This window comes from Mus pahari, chromosome 15 (assembly GCF_900095145.1).
Source record: "Mus pahari chromosome 15, PAHARI_EIJ_v1.1, whole genome shotgun sequence".
Classification (NCBI taxonomy): Eukaryota; Metazoa; Chordata; class Mammalia; order Rodentia; family Muridae; genus Mus; species Mus pahari.
This window is the reverse complement of record NC_034604.1, coordinates 46747205-46764613: the sequence shown is the minus strand read 5'-3', so window position 1 is coordinate 46764613 and position 17409 is coordinate 46747205. Positions and strand designations below refer to the sequence as shown.

Genomic DNA, 17409 nt, shown 5'->3' with positions numbered 1-17409 from the left:
CTTCTTCTTCTTCTTCTTCTTCTTCTTCTTCTTCTTCTTCTTCTTCTTCTTCTTCTTCTTCTTCTTCTTCTTCTTCTTCTTCTTTTTCTTCTTCCCTCCCTCCCCCTCCTATCTCTCTCTTTCTCTCTCTCCCATCCTCCCTCCTCTGCCTCTATGAAGGTGCTCCCTCCCCACTGCCATCTTCCTGCCCTGGCCTTCCCCTACACTGGGACACTGAACACCCTCAGGCCCAAGGGCCTTTCCTCCCACTGATGTCGAACAAGGCCATCCTCTGCCACATATGTGGCCAGCATCATGTGTATTCTTTGGTTGGTGGTCTAGTCCCTGGGAGCTCTGGGGGGGTCTGGGCTGTTGACACTGTTGCTTCCTCCATAAAACTGCAAACCCCCTCAACTCCTTCAGTCCCTTCTTTAACTCCTCTATCAGGACCTCCAAGCTCAGGCCAATAGTTGGCTGTGAGCTTCCTCCTCTGTATTTGTCAGGCTCTGGCAGAGCCATTCAAGAGACCGCCATATCAGGCTCCTGTCAGCAAGCACTTCTAGACATTCACTTTTATTTCTTAGTAGAAAATAGAACCTTCCTTTTCAAAAAAATAATAATAATTTGAATGATTTCCTCTTTTATGGCATATACCATTGATCTGTCCACAGAAAGCTGGTCTCAAATTGGGATCTGCTGTGCATCTTACCAATGTTAAAGAGCCGGGGGCATCCCCATACAGCTACAGTTACTATCGTCATTACAATCACTACTGGTATTGTTTGTATGGACTTTGGTGCTGAGTGGGAGGAGACTGGTTTGTCTAATTTTGCACACAAAGGTTTGCCACTGAGAAAAGAACACAAGCCATAACTACATGGTCTCACCCCAGGGTTGCAAACACTTTCTATTGTCCTCAATGTGGTGGCCACATGTTTCCTGTCTTTCTTTTCTCCCAGCTAGCTAAGTCTTAAGCAACAGAACTTGGAGGAAATGAAAGAGGGACAAAATGAACTATTTTCTCTTCTCTTGTGGCATTTAGAGCATGTGCCATTGGGTGCAAGTTGTGTGTATATGTAAGCATGTGCGTGCTGAATAAAGAAAATAGCACTTTAAGCATTCACCTTCCTTACTCTCCTCTGTAGCCTTCCTTCTCTCTCTCCCTTCCTCCCTCTCTCCATGTGGCCATGGCCAGCCTCTCTCCCTCTTTCTACCTTCTCTCCTTCCTCCTGCATTTCTACAATAAAGCTCTAAAACCATGAGAGAGAGAGAGAGAGAGAGAGAGAGAGAGAGAGAGAGAGAGAGAGAGAGAGAGAGAAGAAAACACAGTATTACTGTTTGGACTAGTTATTTCTGTTTTCATGAAACAGTTTTAAATCTTTTGAAGCAGACTGGGAGAAGATGACCAGCCTCATCGACTATAAAGGATCCTGTGTACAACTCATTTGTATAGTACACTACCCTGTAAAGTATATATGTGTTCATGAGATACTGTAAAAATAAATAAATGTGCAGTGGGATTTCACTGATGGGAAAATACTTAAAAAAGCGAAAATTGTTTTCCATAGGCTCCACCTTGTAGAGACACAAAAAAGTTAGGCAATATTTTAAAGTCAATCTCAAGGAATTATTTAGTCAGTATTAATGGTCATCATGACACTTTGCAGTGAATGAATTGAAAATAGAATAAATTGGGTATTCAAGAACATCAGAGATTTTTGAAACTTGGAAAAATACTTTGGCCATGATTTGGGTTCATTGTTAACTCTTACCAAGAACTGAGAACCAAAGGAAATAAAATACACACAGAGAGAGGCATTTCCCCTTCCCCTTCTCTCCCCCCCCCATCCCTTGTTCCCCTCACCCCTGCTCCAAGTACCAGCACTGGAAACAAAGGTAAGTTAACTGAGATTCAGGACAAACTTTCTACCCTCCCCATAGGATCTGCTTCATTCTTAGGCTCTGTATTGATCTCCATAGCAGATGTCTTCCCCCAGAAACCTGTGGTCACATAATAACCATCCCAGTCATTCCCTTCTGGAAGATAAACTGCTCATGGGCATATGTACAACCTTTTTCAGATGAGAGATAATTATAACCAATCTCTTCCGGTTTCTCCTTATAATTTCTTTTGTCTATCCAAATTATATACATGGTGTTTTTTTTTTCTTCTTCTTCTTCTTTTTAACTCTATCTCCCTTACCAGGTCTGGAGAAATCCAGTAGTTAATTGTAAGCCTGGTAGATATCCAGTAAGATGACAGCTAGTGTGCTAGTGTTGCCTTAGACATAGCTTTGTTCAGAAAAGAGTTCACTGTGGACTTGCATGAGGGAGTTTGTTCTTAAAGTTTAGCTTCATCATACAAGCAAAAGATTTGCCACATATGGACAAAAATTGGGTGTCAAGGAAGGCATGTGGTCAAGTGCAGGCTCCATTTAACTTGACTCCAAAAGCCAGGCTCCTTACCCTGAACTCTCTGCCCTGTGATTTATCTAGCTGAGAGAAGCAGCCCCACCCTCTATGTCAAACAGGATTCTTCCGTGGCCGAAGACAGAAAGTGACGATATTAATCCACAAAAGAATGCACTAGAAAGTCTGAAGGAAAAGCTAAAGACCCAAGACTTTTCCTGGCAGTGAGAGGAGGAATGTTTTTGACCATGTGACCACCTTAACATTCAGATTCTAGGATGATAGTTTAATTAGCTCTCATGACCAGTTCCTGAATTGAAGAAATCTCATTAACACCCTGTCAGTCTAACCACACTACTAAGGGTCGGGGGTTCCAGGTAGAATTAAACAAAACAAAACAAAACAAAAAACAAAAACAAAACAAACAATCCAAAAAAAACAAAACAAACAAACAAAAAAAAAAAACAGGAAGAAAAGGGAAAAGGATAGGAAACAGTCAAACCAGCAGATGTCCACCACCCCACCTCATGGGGTGATCAAGTAAGGAAAGACAGAGGTTAAGAGGTGAATATTAAGTGTGTCTAGACCACAGCTCAATGATGGGACCAATAAAATGGGTACTAAAATCTGGCATTAACTAGTAGTTTAAATAAGACCACTTAGTAGCTTGTTTTGTTTTGTTTTTTTTCCTTTGAATTCAGTCCAGAACTTCCCAGACCCTGAGTAGGATGTGAACAGCTGCTCTATTAAGCATCTCTCTCCAGTTGCAGACCAGTGCCCTACTCAGCCTCCTGGCCACACCTACTGCCTTCTTTGTACTTAAACTCTGAACTCCAAGGCGTTTCCTCTTGCAACATCTTTGTTTAGATTGGAAGATGAATTAAAAAGTTGCTGAATGCTTTATTGAATTTCAATATTTAAGATCGGTAATTTGATTTTAAAATGTAAAGTCAAACCTCCTTATTAGGCAAAAAGAGAAAGCAAGAAGCCAGATAAAAGGTCTACTTGAAGGGGCCTCTGAGTACTGCCTTGCCCTTCTGGCTCTCTTGTACACAGTAGGGATGAAAGAATTCTTGTCACTTAAAGTGCAAATTGGGCTGATTCTTTTAAGAAAAAAAAAGAGTCGGATTTATTCACTTTTTCAACGTAGCAAGCTTTGTTCCCTATAAATTTTCACTTTGGTTATTAAAATATTCACTGTAGGAAACAGATTTGTAACCCATTTCTCATATTACCTACAGCCAGAAAAACAAAATTTGATATCCTGGGGTTTATTCGCTGAGGGCGCTTCCCATAAAAGTGGGGTGAGTGTGTATTGGGAAATTTGTCTGCTTAACTCCTTTATGCATAAGACTTAGTCACAACCTCCCCCATTCCACAGCACACATTTTGGCCCCCATCGCTCTCCCCACCTCCTGCTTCCCGCCTCTCCAGGGTTGATGACCTAATAGCATTTTTCTTCGTGCATATTTTGGCTTGGGCCCATGGCCTGGCTGCCTTCGTCTGTCTGAGTCTTTTGAAATTCCTGCATGTTCGGCCCAGATTAAGTCGAGTGTGTCTCAGGATGTGTGTTCCGTTTTGTTCTTTCCCCTTAACTCCCTGTGCAACGTGTCTGGGGAGGAGGGGAGGGGGCGGGGAGGGGAGGGGAGGGGAGGGGAGGGAGGGAGGGGCAGCGTGGAGGAGCTGTCCGCCTTGCACGTTTCCAGTCGCATTACGTGAACAAATAGCGGAGGGGCAGCAGGGCCAGAACGGCTTGTGTAACTGCAAACTGGTCAGAAAGTTTAAAATCTCTCCTCCTTCTACTCCAGACTCTGTGTGCTTTCCCAGACCGTCGTGCGCCGCTCCCCGTCGCCTTCCAGGACTGGGAAAGGGGAGAGGAGGACGGTGCCACGTCCGACGGCCGCCTGGGCTGGGGGCAGGGTCTGCCGTTCGCCCTTGGCAGGACTCCCTGCGACCCATCCCCGCGCCTCGCCCTCCTCCTCCCTGCTCGGAGAGGTCTCACTCCTTCGCGGGATCTGAGTCCCATCTTCCTTTTCTCCTAGGCACGTCTTCCCCGAGAAGGGACGAGCCGGGAGCACAATGCGTTTCGCCTGGGCTGTGCTCCTCCTGGGGCCGCTGCAGCTCTGTCCCCTTCTCCGCTGCGCCCCGCAGACCCCGCGCGAGCCGCCCGCCGCCCCCGGTGCCTGGCGCCAGACAATCCAATGGGAGAACAACGGGCAGGTGTTTAGTCTGCTGAGCCTCGGGGCGCAGTACCAACCTCAGCGACGCCGCGACCCCAGCGCCACTGCCCCGAGACCCGACGGCGATGCCGCCTCGCAGCCGCGCACGCCCATTCTTCTGCTGCGTGACAACCGCACCGCCTCTGCCCGTGCGAGGACGCCAAGCCCGTCTGGGGTCGCCGCGGGTCGTCCCCGGCCCGCCGCCCGCCACTGGTTCCAAGCTGGTTTCTCGCCGTCGGGGGCTCGCGATGGAGCCTCAGGGCGCGCGGCGAACCGGACTGCGTCTCCACAGCCTCCGCAACTCAGTAATCTGAGGCCACCCAGCCACATAGATCGCATGGTGGGCGACGACCCCTACAATCCCTACAAGTACTCCGACGACAACCCCTACTATAACTACTATGACACGTATGAGAGGCCCCGGCCCGGGAGCAGGTACCGACCTGGATATGGCACCGGTTACTTCCAGTACGGTAAGCACCCTTAGATACACGGTAGGTACCGGCCACTCTGGCCGCGGGTCAGTGCTGTCTAGACGTGGCGGTCTGGGCGCGGCGGCGGGATCCGGTCCCGCAGACTCAACAACCCCCCAACCCCCACCCCCAGCTTGTCCCGCCAGCTCTGGAATCTGATGGAGAAACCGCGCTCCTGGCACCAGCAGCTTCCTTTTCCCGTTTCTTTCTAACCCCGACTTTCCCTGTTCTTCCACACACTCAGCCCCACCCTGCAGACTTGGTGGGCGAAAGGTGACAAACAGGGTTCCAGAGTCAGAGGTCATCAGCTTGTCTTATCTTTAGGTCTCCCGGACCTGGTGCCTGACCCCTACTACATCCAGGCTTCCACGTACGTCCAGAAGATGTCTATGTACAACCTGAGATGCGCTGCGGAAGAAAACTGTCTGGCCAGGTATGGATTTCCACAGCCCAGTCTCAGGTTTTGATCCTGGGATCACTCCGGTGCCTAGTTTTGACTGCTATTCAGCGCAGACAAGGGGTAGGAAGTGGGACAAGGGCTGGGAAGTGGGACGTGACCTCCTGGGCATGCTGACTTGAAGAGAGAGTTAATTTAGAATGTTTTTATGGGTACCGCTTCAGTAAGAGTCGCATACCCGGGAAGGGAGAAGAAAACCCTTAGTCTGGTGACTAGGTCTCAGGTTCTTTCCCAAGATACCTATTAGGCATTAACGCCAACTTCTTCCAATAACTTTATATAAAACAGAAGTTCAACCACACGGAGGGGTGGGGTGGGGGGCGATGAAGGAAGCACTTATTATTCTCTAATGGTCTAGGGGTGTATTCGTCACGGTGTCCCCCGGTCCCCCCCCACACACACATTGGTAAGGAGCACATTCTACATTTCTTTCAGGCCGTGATTAACTGGGTTGTTTTGGTATAAGACCAGAGGCAAGAGTTTTGTTTTCCGTCAGTCCTAAAATAAAATAGCTATTCTGGTCTTGGAATTCTTTGATTCTGCAGCTGGCCACCAGTAGAGGGAGCACAAGATGTTTGCGTGGTTCTGGTAGTGTGCTAAGAAAAATGGGTCACTAACATTCTAACACAGATAGACCTATTAAAAAATATATATATAGTAGCGTTCCAGGGATGTTTATAGGAACCTTTATTCCGTGTTGACTTTTTACAACAGCCGGGCTAAGGGAAGAAATTCAAGCTCGTTTGTGTTCTTTATGGCATGATCCACACCACTGAGTGCCGAAAGATACTAAAGAAGCACCCTCAGTTTGGTAGATGTCAAGTATAAAGTTATCCATCTAAAGCTAGGTATCTAGTTTTAGAGTATTTCTCCACGTTATATCAGATATATCGTTATTAATAGATACCTATGAAATTTTTGGCGTGGGGTCATTTACTATAGCAATTTTATAGTTTTTAGATTCAGAGTCTCTTCTCTATCATCTTTGTAGTATAAATCTCAGTCTAATCTCTCTGGGCTTTTACTGTTATCCGTCATTCACTCATTCACCAGAGAGTCGCTATGGGTTTATTCCTCCGGGATTGGACAGGAACTTGTGATCCCTTGAATGGAGAGGCTAGTTGGGGGAGGGGGTGCCGGGACCTTGTGATGGTGAGCTGTTCTTTCTATCGTGCTTCCCACCTACGCACCGTGGATCTGACGTTTCTTTTCTAAACTCGCAGTTCAGCATATAGGGCGGATGTCAGAGACTATGACCACAGGGTACTGCTACGATTTCCGCAAAGAGTGAAGAACCAAGGGACATCGGACTTCTTACCAAGCCGCCCTCGGTACTCCTGGGAGTGGCACAGCTGTCACCAGTAAGTGAATGGGCCTCTCATTGGGGATGCTCTTAAATTCTTCAGATGACTATTCATATGTCTTACCTAAAGCTAGAGATTTGATCTTATTTATACTTAGAACTTTTCCTATGCAGTTTGATGCCATCACAGGATGTTAAATCCTAAGACAGCCTCTTCACCACTAAATCCCATTAGCTTTTCAATTGGAAACCATAAGTCAGCCTCATTAAAATGACTGAAAGGACAGAGGATAGCTGCCAATAGAATTTTCTCTTAGGTTAAAGTCTCTGCTGTAGGCAAGGCCATCTGCAGTTGGTTAGCCTTGAAAGGCGTCTGATAAAAGCACGACATCTATTACCTAAAGGATTTAGAGACCATTCTCAGTGAAAGATGGACTTCAGGACCCAATTCACTTGTATCTTTTGAAAGGCCCCTGTCAGCCCCAGAGTGGTTGCCCTACCCTTTCTAAATGTAACTGTTTTAATTTTTAAATTACATGTGGTTATGCCATCACTTGCCTAGGTAATGTGGTCAAGTAGTCAATGCCAGGAAATCATGATGTGTGGTCTCCCACTTACAGAAATTCAAGCCCATTCTCATTGTAGCTCCTCCCCTACAAGAGAAGAAGAAGAGCTCAGAGCCTTCTATTTAAGGAATAAAGAAAAATGAACTGTAGCCACACAATTTACATATTAAAATAGAAATATTTTATTTTGAAGTAAAAGTCTGTGCTACTTAAATAATAGTGCTAGATGGTCATGTTGTTGCTTCTCCTTCGCATTTCCAAAGAGATTGTATGAATGTTGCAACTCTAGTTTTTAGAATCTCATAGCAACCCTTCCAGAATGTAGCTCTTGTTTGAAATCATCAGCACATCACCAATATCAGCAGTGGCAGCCAGAGAAATACACTAGAAACTGCACAGGTTACAAGCGCATATAATCAATTGTTTGTATTTAACATTCAAACCTAAAACCTGTATAAAGGAATAGATACCACAGTATCTTTACTACCTAGTAAAGTTAAAACCTCACAATGTTCTTTTAAAAGTGTGTGGCATGAATATCTCTTTAAGAAGATAAATTTGGGAGCCAGGCATGGTAGCATACTCCTTTAGTTCCATCACTTGGGTGGCAGAGACAGACAGATCTCTGAGTTCAAGGGTCTACAGAGTAAGTTGCAGGACAGCCAGAGCTACAAAGTTTCAAATATATATATATATATATATATATATATATATATATATATATATATATATATATATATATATATATATATATGGGATGGAGTGATGGCTCTATAAGAGCACTTGGAGAGGACCCAGGTTCAATTCCCTGTATCCACATGATGGTTCACAAAGGTCCAGTTCCGATTACAAACCCTCTTCTAGCTTCCTCTGGCACTAGGCAGGAAACTGGTGTACATACTACTTATAAACAAAACATTCATACACATAAAATAAATCAATCTAAAAAAGTAAAAACAAGAATATGAATTTACCCTGTTTTAATTTGTGAGCACAGCACCATTTAATTAATGAGACATTGAAGTTATTTAGCATCCTCATTGCTTTGTCTATGTGCCACTGACTGCTGTATCTTTGTGGTGTGGGACATCAGACATTACCACAGCATGGATGAATTCAGCCACTACGACCTGCTTGATGCCAACACACAGAGGAGAGTGGCTGAAGGCCACAAAGCAAGCTTCTGTCTGGAGGACACTTCTTGTGACTATGGGTACCACAGGCGCTTTGCGTGCACTGCACACACACAGGTAGGCTGGTCCCCTGACATCGGGAGCCCACAGGTCTCCAGGAAAGTGACGACAAATCCGCTGCTGCTTTCTTTCTTTCCTCTCTTCTTCTTCTTCTTCTTTTTTTTAAATATTTGGTTTCATTTTAAGGTTACCTTATCAACATGGGAAGTAATTGGGAAAAGGGAGATGACTGGGTGGTGCAGATTGCTTTTAAAGTGTTTCCAGCTGTACGTGTAACCCCTTCTGGAGATCACAGGAGGGCAATGTGGACCCTTGCTAACACAATGAAAAGTAGCTAACTTTCTGAATACACATGGGTGACTTACAACATCTGCCTTCTTCCTGTGTTCTTCAATCAGCTATAATAACTGTTGGCACTAGACGTCTGTTTTCTCACCTGCAAATCCATTTTGTTTTCCATTTTCATGCTTAATATGGAACAGTGCCTAAAGTTAGAACAAAGCGTTGAAGCCAGGTTCTTGAAAATACTTTGAACAGCATCACTTTTAATAATGCAAGTAAGAGCAGAAAGACACATTTCTTACTCCACACATGTATATTTAAACCTCCAGTGTAATTAATGTCAGATGTCCTTCGGATGGATTTGTTTTTAATAGGGCTGAGTTGAGCGCTATTGTATGTCTTAGAATTGGAAAATGTGGGTCAGTTAAAAACTATGTCAGTATTTCCATCCACAACCCTAATTTGTAAAAGGACATTATAATTTTACTCCAGCCCAGCTCTTGGCAAGTAGTTCCTGAATGTATATTACCCAGGGCACAACGACCTCAGCGGCTGTCATCTTGGGAAGCAGATTCCAGTACTGTGGCCAGAAGCTTTTTGGTGACCTACATGTGGTGTCCATACTTCTTTCCTCTGGGCTTAGCTCATCAAAGTGGTTAGACCGGGACACAGTTATATTTAACATAGGCTGGGAGGGGCAGGGCATATGCTTTGAGTGAAAAATGTAACACACCCATATATTAAGCATATACCCTTGTAGAGATTGCCTTCTCATTCAGTCATCACCCCGAGAGGACCTGGAGCATGCATTTACCTATTCTTAAAATGACACACATTAATCATCTCTAAGCTAGAACACTTGCATTGGGGGGAGGGGGTGTATTTCAGCCACAGAGGCAGAGGAGCCCCTGTTCACTTGTGTAATCTCACTTTTCTTTTTATGTGATAGCCTTCTTGTTTATCCTTCCCTGTGCATGCCTTAAAAATTCTTCACTAGGTCTTGTATTGTAAGTGATTTACGTATTTGTGTTTTTTAATAGTCTTTTGAACAGACTTCATTTACAGAAAAAATTCCCATAGGTCCCTAATATTGACTTTTATTAGTTTTGTTATACTAGTACCATCTTCCTTAAATGTATATAAACATCTAACTAGGTATAACTTATGAATATATTCTATATCTAACCACATGTCCTAAGATCACAAATTTACATACAGAATATACGTGCAATTTAAAAATAGTTACATCACATTCAATGACCAAATGTTGCAGACAGGTATTTTTTGCTAAAACCAAACAACACATTTAGATAATCTTTAATAAAGTTATATTTTCAATTTATTTTCACATTAGACTTCAAATACATGAAATGTCTATTTGCTTAATGGCCTTGGCAGCTTCAGGCATTTGCTTGTTAGTTCAAATAAGCAAAACTCAAAATTCACATATTCTGCCAGCTTGTGAATCATAAAGTAATAGTGTCAGCTAGCAGTTTGTGTATGTGTGGCTACTCACACACAGGCTCATGCGTATGCGTGCGCACGTGCACATGCACACATGCACACGCACACGCGCACACACACACACACACGCACACTAGTAATTTTAAGATTGTGTGACCTAGGCTGCTGTTGCATTCAAGGGCTTAAGTTGTCAGCTAGTATTTGGGACAAACGGTGTAGGCCAACAACAGCATTTTGCAAACACTTTAATTGCCAGTGGCATTACTTATACCTGTCTGCAATGGATATCTAATCCAGGGTACAGTTTAGAGTCCTGGGTGAGATAGCAGTAATGGTTGTGACAGCAGCAGGAATTACTTACTTACAGAGCGCCTAAGGTGACACAAGCAGAGAAGGATGTGGTGGGACCTTAAAGTTCTTCCTTTTGCATTTCCTGTTCAACACATAAAACGAGAGCCGATCAAGCTAGGAATCTAGGCGGTTATGGCTCTTGCTCCTGTGGTTCGAGTAATGTTGGGTTGGCTTGTCTATGCTGCCCCGTGCTATGGACAACAGCATTTCTCACTCTTCCCAAATCCAACTGCAGCCAAACCCACATCACTAAAGCACATCAAGATTCTTTTTGACACTACTAAGTTCAAAACGATTGTCGCATACACTTCTTAATCAATTTTGGATTATCAGAATGGAAATACTATAGTTAAAAGTTCTCATGTGGAAATAATAAGATACCCATGCCCCAACAGAAGGAAATTTAGATATGGCTTTGACCAGTTTGGGCATATATCTGTCCTTCTGACTCCACAAAGATCTCACGGATTATTTGAGAGAGGGAATATGATAGTTAAGAAAGGGTACCTGTTTATATAATCCTGGAACAAGCTCAGTCACTGCTCAGCTGTTCGCCCCTGGATCAGTCGTTTGATATTAGCATGCCTTGGGTTTCTCATCTATTCAATGGAGATAGTAACACAGCTGACTCCTGTAGCTGTGAGAACTGACTATATATGGTTTTGGTTAATAATAAATGTTAGCAATTAGACTGTACCTACCCTTAAGGGGTTTATATAATATGATTTTAATATAAAGCAGAAGAGGATAGATGCTACAAAGCTACACAAGACAAAATATCGTGGACATCCAGGACATAGGAAGATCACTGATAGGACACTGCAAATGAATTACTGTGAGACATTTCTTACTGATATGCTGGCTACTTTTGAATGGTGCTGGAGGCCTATTTTGTTGCTTAGGACTATTTTCCACTGGTGACTTTAGAAATAGGGTACATGTCTTCATGTTCCAACCTTGTAGTTTTTGTAACTGGACATTATAAGATGGACTAAAGAGTGTTATGGTTTTTGTGTCCAATTATTGTAGGTACTAACTCAAGGTTTGATTTATAGATAATATTATGTAGGCAGTCTAGCCACACCCTATAGTTTAATTCTAAAGTGTTTTCTGATTTCAGGGATTGAGTCCTGGATGTTATGATACCTATGCGGCAGACATAGACTGCCAGTGGATTGATATTACAGATGTACAACCTGGAAACTACATTCTAAAGGTAGGGGCTTTGAATATGTGTAATTTACCACCATGATTCAATACACCTTCTTTTTCTGGATTCAAATATTAAATAACCATGTGCTTGAAAGTACTTAAACAACTTTCAGAACAATTTTTAAGCAATCTATGTTATGATTTGTTAAAAGAACTTAGGGAAATCTACACAACTTCCTTTTGTAATATCTCCAGTATGTTTAACTACCTCCTTTACCTTCCTTGATGTAGCTGAGTCCCTTGTTAGTTATTTCACTTTAGCATTGTAGAAATAGGAGGGAATAACAGTATACACTAAGTATAAAATCTTTCACACCATGTTATTTTTCTTGTTCAGGTCAGTGTAAACCCCAGTTACCTGGTGCCTGAATCAGACTACAGTAACAATGTTGTACGCTGTGACATTCGCTACACAGGACATCATGCCTATGCCTCAGGCTGCACAATTTCACCGTGAGTATTATTTGGCAAGCCAAGTGATATTCTTTTTCTTTCTTTCTTTCTTTCTTTCTTTCTTTCTTTCTTTCTTTCTTTCTTTCTTTCTTTCTTTCTTTCTTTCTTACAAGGAGGTTCATACTTGATTTTTAACAAGCAGTATTGATCAGATGGAAATATAAAGTTAACCAAAGTTAATTATTCTTAATAAAATAAATATCCTACTTAATCGATGAGTGAGAAATAAGAAATGCTCAGAAGAGGAGAGCCCTCCTCACCTGGAGCACAATCATACTTGCCTCTTATTCTGACTTTCACCTCCAAGTTCCAAAGAAAGATTTCCTTAGACCATGACTGGAGAGTGCCTTTAGGACAGCATGTGAGTTTAGCCTTGAGGGCTCTCAAGTACAAAAGCAGAGGTGACCACGAGCTTGCATACAGGGGTCAGATTCATGGGCAGCTGCAGGGCAGGAGTGAGTTGCAGGCAGTGTTTGCAAAGGCCGCTTCCAGTTGGATTTGTCAGCTGTGCTCCGATCAACAGAACAACTGAAGAGCAAGCTAAAAATTTTGAGTTTCTCTCCAAAGACCACCAAAAATCTGACATTTTTTGAGCAGGAGTATAGTGCATCTGAAGCTATGTGAACAGTCTGATGGCCACCTGTGTGTGACCTCATGTTGTCATTTCAGGCTCCCCCAACCCCCAACTCTAATGACATGTCACTGTTAGTTTAGTACTGATTGTTTTACATGCCAGTTAGATACTTGAAACCATTCTGGTGTGGTGTAAAATCCACCCAATAATTTGGTGTGTTCCATTCATGGAGTGTCTGCCCCTCAGTCTTCCCAGATGCCTCAGGCCTTTTCCACCTCTGCAGTACAATGACTGGGCTTTCTCCTCACACCTTACTAGTTGATGATTTGCACCCAAATGGATTCTTCCTTGCATGATGACCAATGATCAACATTTCAACATAATGATACCAGCTTCTGTCTCTGTTCCTATCTCTGCCCATTAATGTGTCATTCTGGACACAAATGACATGGAGACAGAGAAGGAAAATGCAAGATGGTGCAGAGGCCATGACTATGTCTCCCGGTGGATGTGTCACTCTTGTTCCATAGAATGAGCTCGCTGGCTTGGTTGCTGGATCCCCAAGTCCTGCTTGACTTTTTCTCGTTTCAATCTTATTTTTATTTATTTACTTACTTATTTGTTTGTTTTGCCTTTTAAACATTCAGACTGTGGACATCAGGCATGTTCTTCATATTATTGAGATATTCCTTCCCTCTGATCGCTGTTAGATCACTATTAGATCATGTTCTAATAGTAATTTTACAAGGTGATAGTTGCTGGGGCAGAGAGACATTGCCACATCAAGTTTTGAAAAGGCTGACTAAAATGTTATTTGTTGTGTGCACTCATGATCGTATCCTGCTGATAACCTGTTCCATTGTGTTTTCTTAACCCAGGTATTAGAAAGAAGCCCAGTTCCCAATGGATAAAGCAGTACCTGGTGTTCGGACATATGAAAACCATAGATTAGCTTAAGTAGGAAGGACTTACATAGTTTAAAAGACAAACAGTAAACAACAAAGGAGGTTTTGTTTGGACTCTTTCACAACAAATGACATAACTGGATTTTGAGAGTTTTAATCAGCATTATTTGGCAAATTTTAAATCCTTACTCGTGTTATTTTGTTGAAATAGCAGTGTTTCAATTCTGTGGGTGCATAGTGGGCTCTTTCAAAGAACTCTGAATTTTTTATCTTCTTTAGAAATTATAGTGCAAATGAGAAATTGATATTTTAATGAGTGAGCCACAATTTGAACTGATTATTTTCTAAAGTGCTGAAACCAGTGAAACAATGATGATGAGCCTATATTTGCCTCAACTTTGATTGATTTTTAAAAAGGTGTTCCTATTGTGTAAACAGAAATGGATACACTTGGTGCTGTGGAAGGGCCAAACATCTAACTACTGTTGTCATGAAGTATAATCAGAGAGATGGCAATATATGTATTCAGATAGTTACATCCCTATATAAAATTATGTTTACATTTTAGAGTTACTAGACAATTTCCTTTCTGTTAATTGCTTAATTTCACTCTGTCTTGAGTCAACATGTTTTGGAATGAATTAGAAAATTCCAAATTCCTGTTTGATACTTGTTGCTATTCAATCCCACGCTGCTTAGTTTTTCTGTGGGCAGAAATATCTAATATGACAATCATCACATCCCCATTGTGAGGATTCACAGCATAGGGAAATCATTCCGACGACAAGTGTGATCAATGGAGAGCTAACATGCCCTGCAGCATATTTTACTGTTAGCCAGAATCAAGTCACTGCTGATACAGCAATTATACAATGAATCTCTAACATCACAACCATCTTTCAAATACTGTAAAAAGAAAATACTGGAAAACCTTTTTAGATTTTTTTTTCAACTCTACTACACTTCTGGAATGTTCAGCTATTAAGGAGAATGTCGAATTTATATATATAAAAAACCATCCATAATAGATGACCTACTGGGTGCAATGCAGGGCCATCATCTTAGACTCTTCAGGAGTTGGGTATATATATTTTTGTGTATTTACAAAATACAACCCAAATTAGGGAAGCACATAGCATTGTATACTTGAGAGGTTGGCGAACATGAGGGAAGCAGGTCCTTTCTGCAAAAACAAGGACCATGCACCACAACGAGACCGCTGTGACCTTACTTAAAACTGTGAAACTGTGTGCAGCAGTGGGATTTGGAGACTCTTAAATTCAGAAGGTGCAGAAAGAAATCAAGTTAGACTTTTGAACTCGTGGTGCTTGTGCCAAAGTTGTACTTCATTTACCAGCATTAAAATCTCCAGTAAGGTATCTCCTGTGCTAGAACGTATTAGGCAGTCCTTTCTAAGTAAGCTGGAATCCTGACTTATGTGCCATAGACTTGTAAGAGCAATAGTTACTAATCATCATGCTGTAGACTCATTGCTGCAGAGCGAGTGGGAGGGGCCAGAGATGGGCAGTCGCCAGGGGTGGATAGTTCGGTACACGTAATTCTCATCTGCCTGAGAGCACACTTACCCATAAGCAAATGCAGACAGAACTTTGATTGAGCTGGTATCTGATAGGCAGGATTGCTTCTTTGATGTACCTCTTTGCCCTAGCTAGCATTTCAGTTTTGATACTGTAGAATGATCCTTTCAAATTATAATCATTCTGATAGAGGTATTTTAATATACGTGCTTTTAAAACAAAATAAAAACTACTGTCAGTGTGAATACTGAGCCAGACTGGCATACATAGATTTAACATCTTGTCCTACTAAGATTCTTAACTCTATAAAAAGTAATATGGCTTTTAGATATATAGGATAATAATTTCAATGAGACCCTTATCTCTCTACTGAACATTATGTTAGGGACAGTAAAATCCAAGCACTTACTTGCTACCCATCGGAAAATAGAACAACTGTCCCCAACCCAAGTAAGTATGAAAATTAGGCTCGCCTTACTTCGTCTTTAACTGCTAAAAGTATGTCTATAGAACTTAACATTTGAGCACTACTATTTGTCATGGCCATATTTTATTTTCTAAAAATTAAGTTAAAAGTCATTAATGTCATGAATTTTATACATGTATGTATTTCTAATAATTAAAATACCTTTCAAATCCACAGAATGTCTGGCTTTTAAATGTAATTTGAACCTTTTTGTTTGATTTTTTTTTCATTTAAGTAGCTATTTATTTGTAAACATTTCTTTCCTTTCCACGATTTAAAAACACTTCCAGTTGACTTTAAATCCTGACTTAGCACTTTGTATTTTTGACCCTTGGGCCTCTGTTCTCTGTTTAATTGGTGTAGAATAATGATTTTTAAAAAATTCCCAAGCTAGTCTAACCAAACTCTAAAGTTTTAAAAACTTTTTTAAAAGTGAGAATGGCACAGTGATTGTCTTTACACTAACAATGGCCGTGAAGAAATGGAAGAGAGCCGAGTCAAGTCTACTCTTTGCCGTCTGAGTCGTATCATGATATGGAGACCGCAGACTCCATCTTCAGTGGGACCATGGTATAGCTTTCCTAGTTCCAGGAAATTTTCTTCACATTTTATATGATAATTTAATTACAAGTTCCATCGAATTATTCCCTAGGCACTCTTTGTAACAGTAGTGTGTTGCTCTTTAAAATATTAATGTTAGACACATGTGTGGACATCATTCCCTATGTTCATTTCCTCCCCACTGATCTTCAGCAGGTTTTATGAAAACTCTGAGCCCTTACTACTTTAGAAATAATTTTGCTAACAATATATTAAGTAATAAAATTACCCACTTTATCTATGTTTCATTTTTAAATTCACATAGACAATATTTTTAAAAAAGAAATCAACGGTTTAAATTTTATTCCCAACTACCCAACATCCTAGCCAACTTTTGAACACAGATTTTGTTAGCCTTCAAGTTTATACGGTGCTGAATTGTCTTAACTTGAATGTAAAAATGGATTAAGGCTTAGCTCATGGGATACACACATTTAATATATGACTGCTTGCTGTGTATGAGGGGACATGTCATTTGGTGTTAAATTGTCTAAAATAAAGTTCAGTTTCTCCCAGTTTTTTTTTTCTGGATTGTTATTTGGAAACGCACTTGTAACTTGTTGAAGGAGCTTTGATTTTCAGTGTCCAGACACAGGCTTTGTAGTGCCTTCTCACACCCTGTTTATCATATGCTGTAACTGCACGACTACATAAAAATGCCTTGAGTAAATGATTTCAGCTTCTAACATGGTCATTTGCTATTACCTACAAAAGAACAAACTGAATTTCATTTTGGCTAAAATATTATAGTCATGTATATGGCTGATATTCTTGTTTAAGTGCCTTTTTATAGTAAATTTTATATTTGAAATTATAATATAATTACAGTTTCCCCTTTCCTGTTCTATCCTCCAACCCATCCCCCACTCTCTCTTAAATTCATGGTCTTTTTTTTCTTTAATTATTGTTAGTGTTACACACACACACACACACACACACACACACACACTGACACACACACTCCT

General features: G+C 41.5%; 1 protein-coding gene across 1 annotated transcript; it reads left to right on the top strand.

The window, feature by feature from the left end:
* Positions 1-3961: 3961 nt before the first annotated feature.
* Lox (lysyl oxidase) lies at positions 3962-16963 on the top strand. Its single transcript, XM_029547132.1, has 7 exons — positions 3962-5080; positions 5405-5513; positions 6761-6898; positions 8500-8656; positions 11817-11912; positions 12246-12361; positions 13814-16963. The coding sequence occupies exons 1-7, from the start codon at positions 4468-4470 to the stop codon at positions 13818-13820; spliced, it is 1236 nt and encodes a 411-aa protein (XP_029402992.1). The 5' UTR covers positions 3962-4467; the 3' UTR covers positions 13821-16963.
* The last annotated feature ends 446 nt before the right edge of the window (positions 16964-17409 follow it).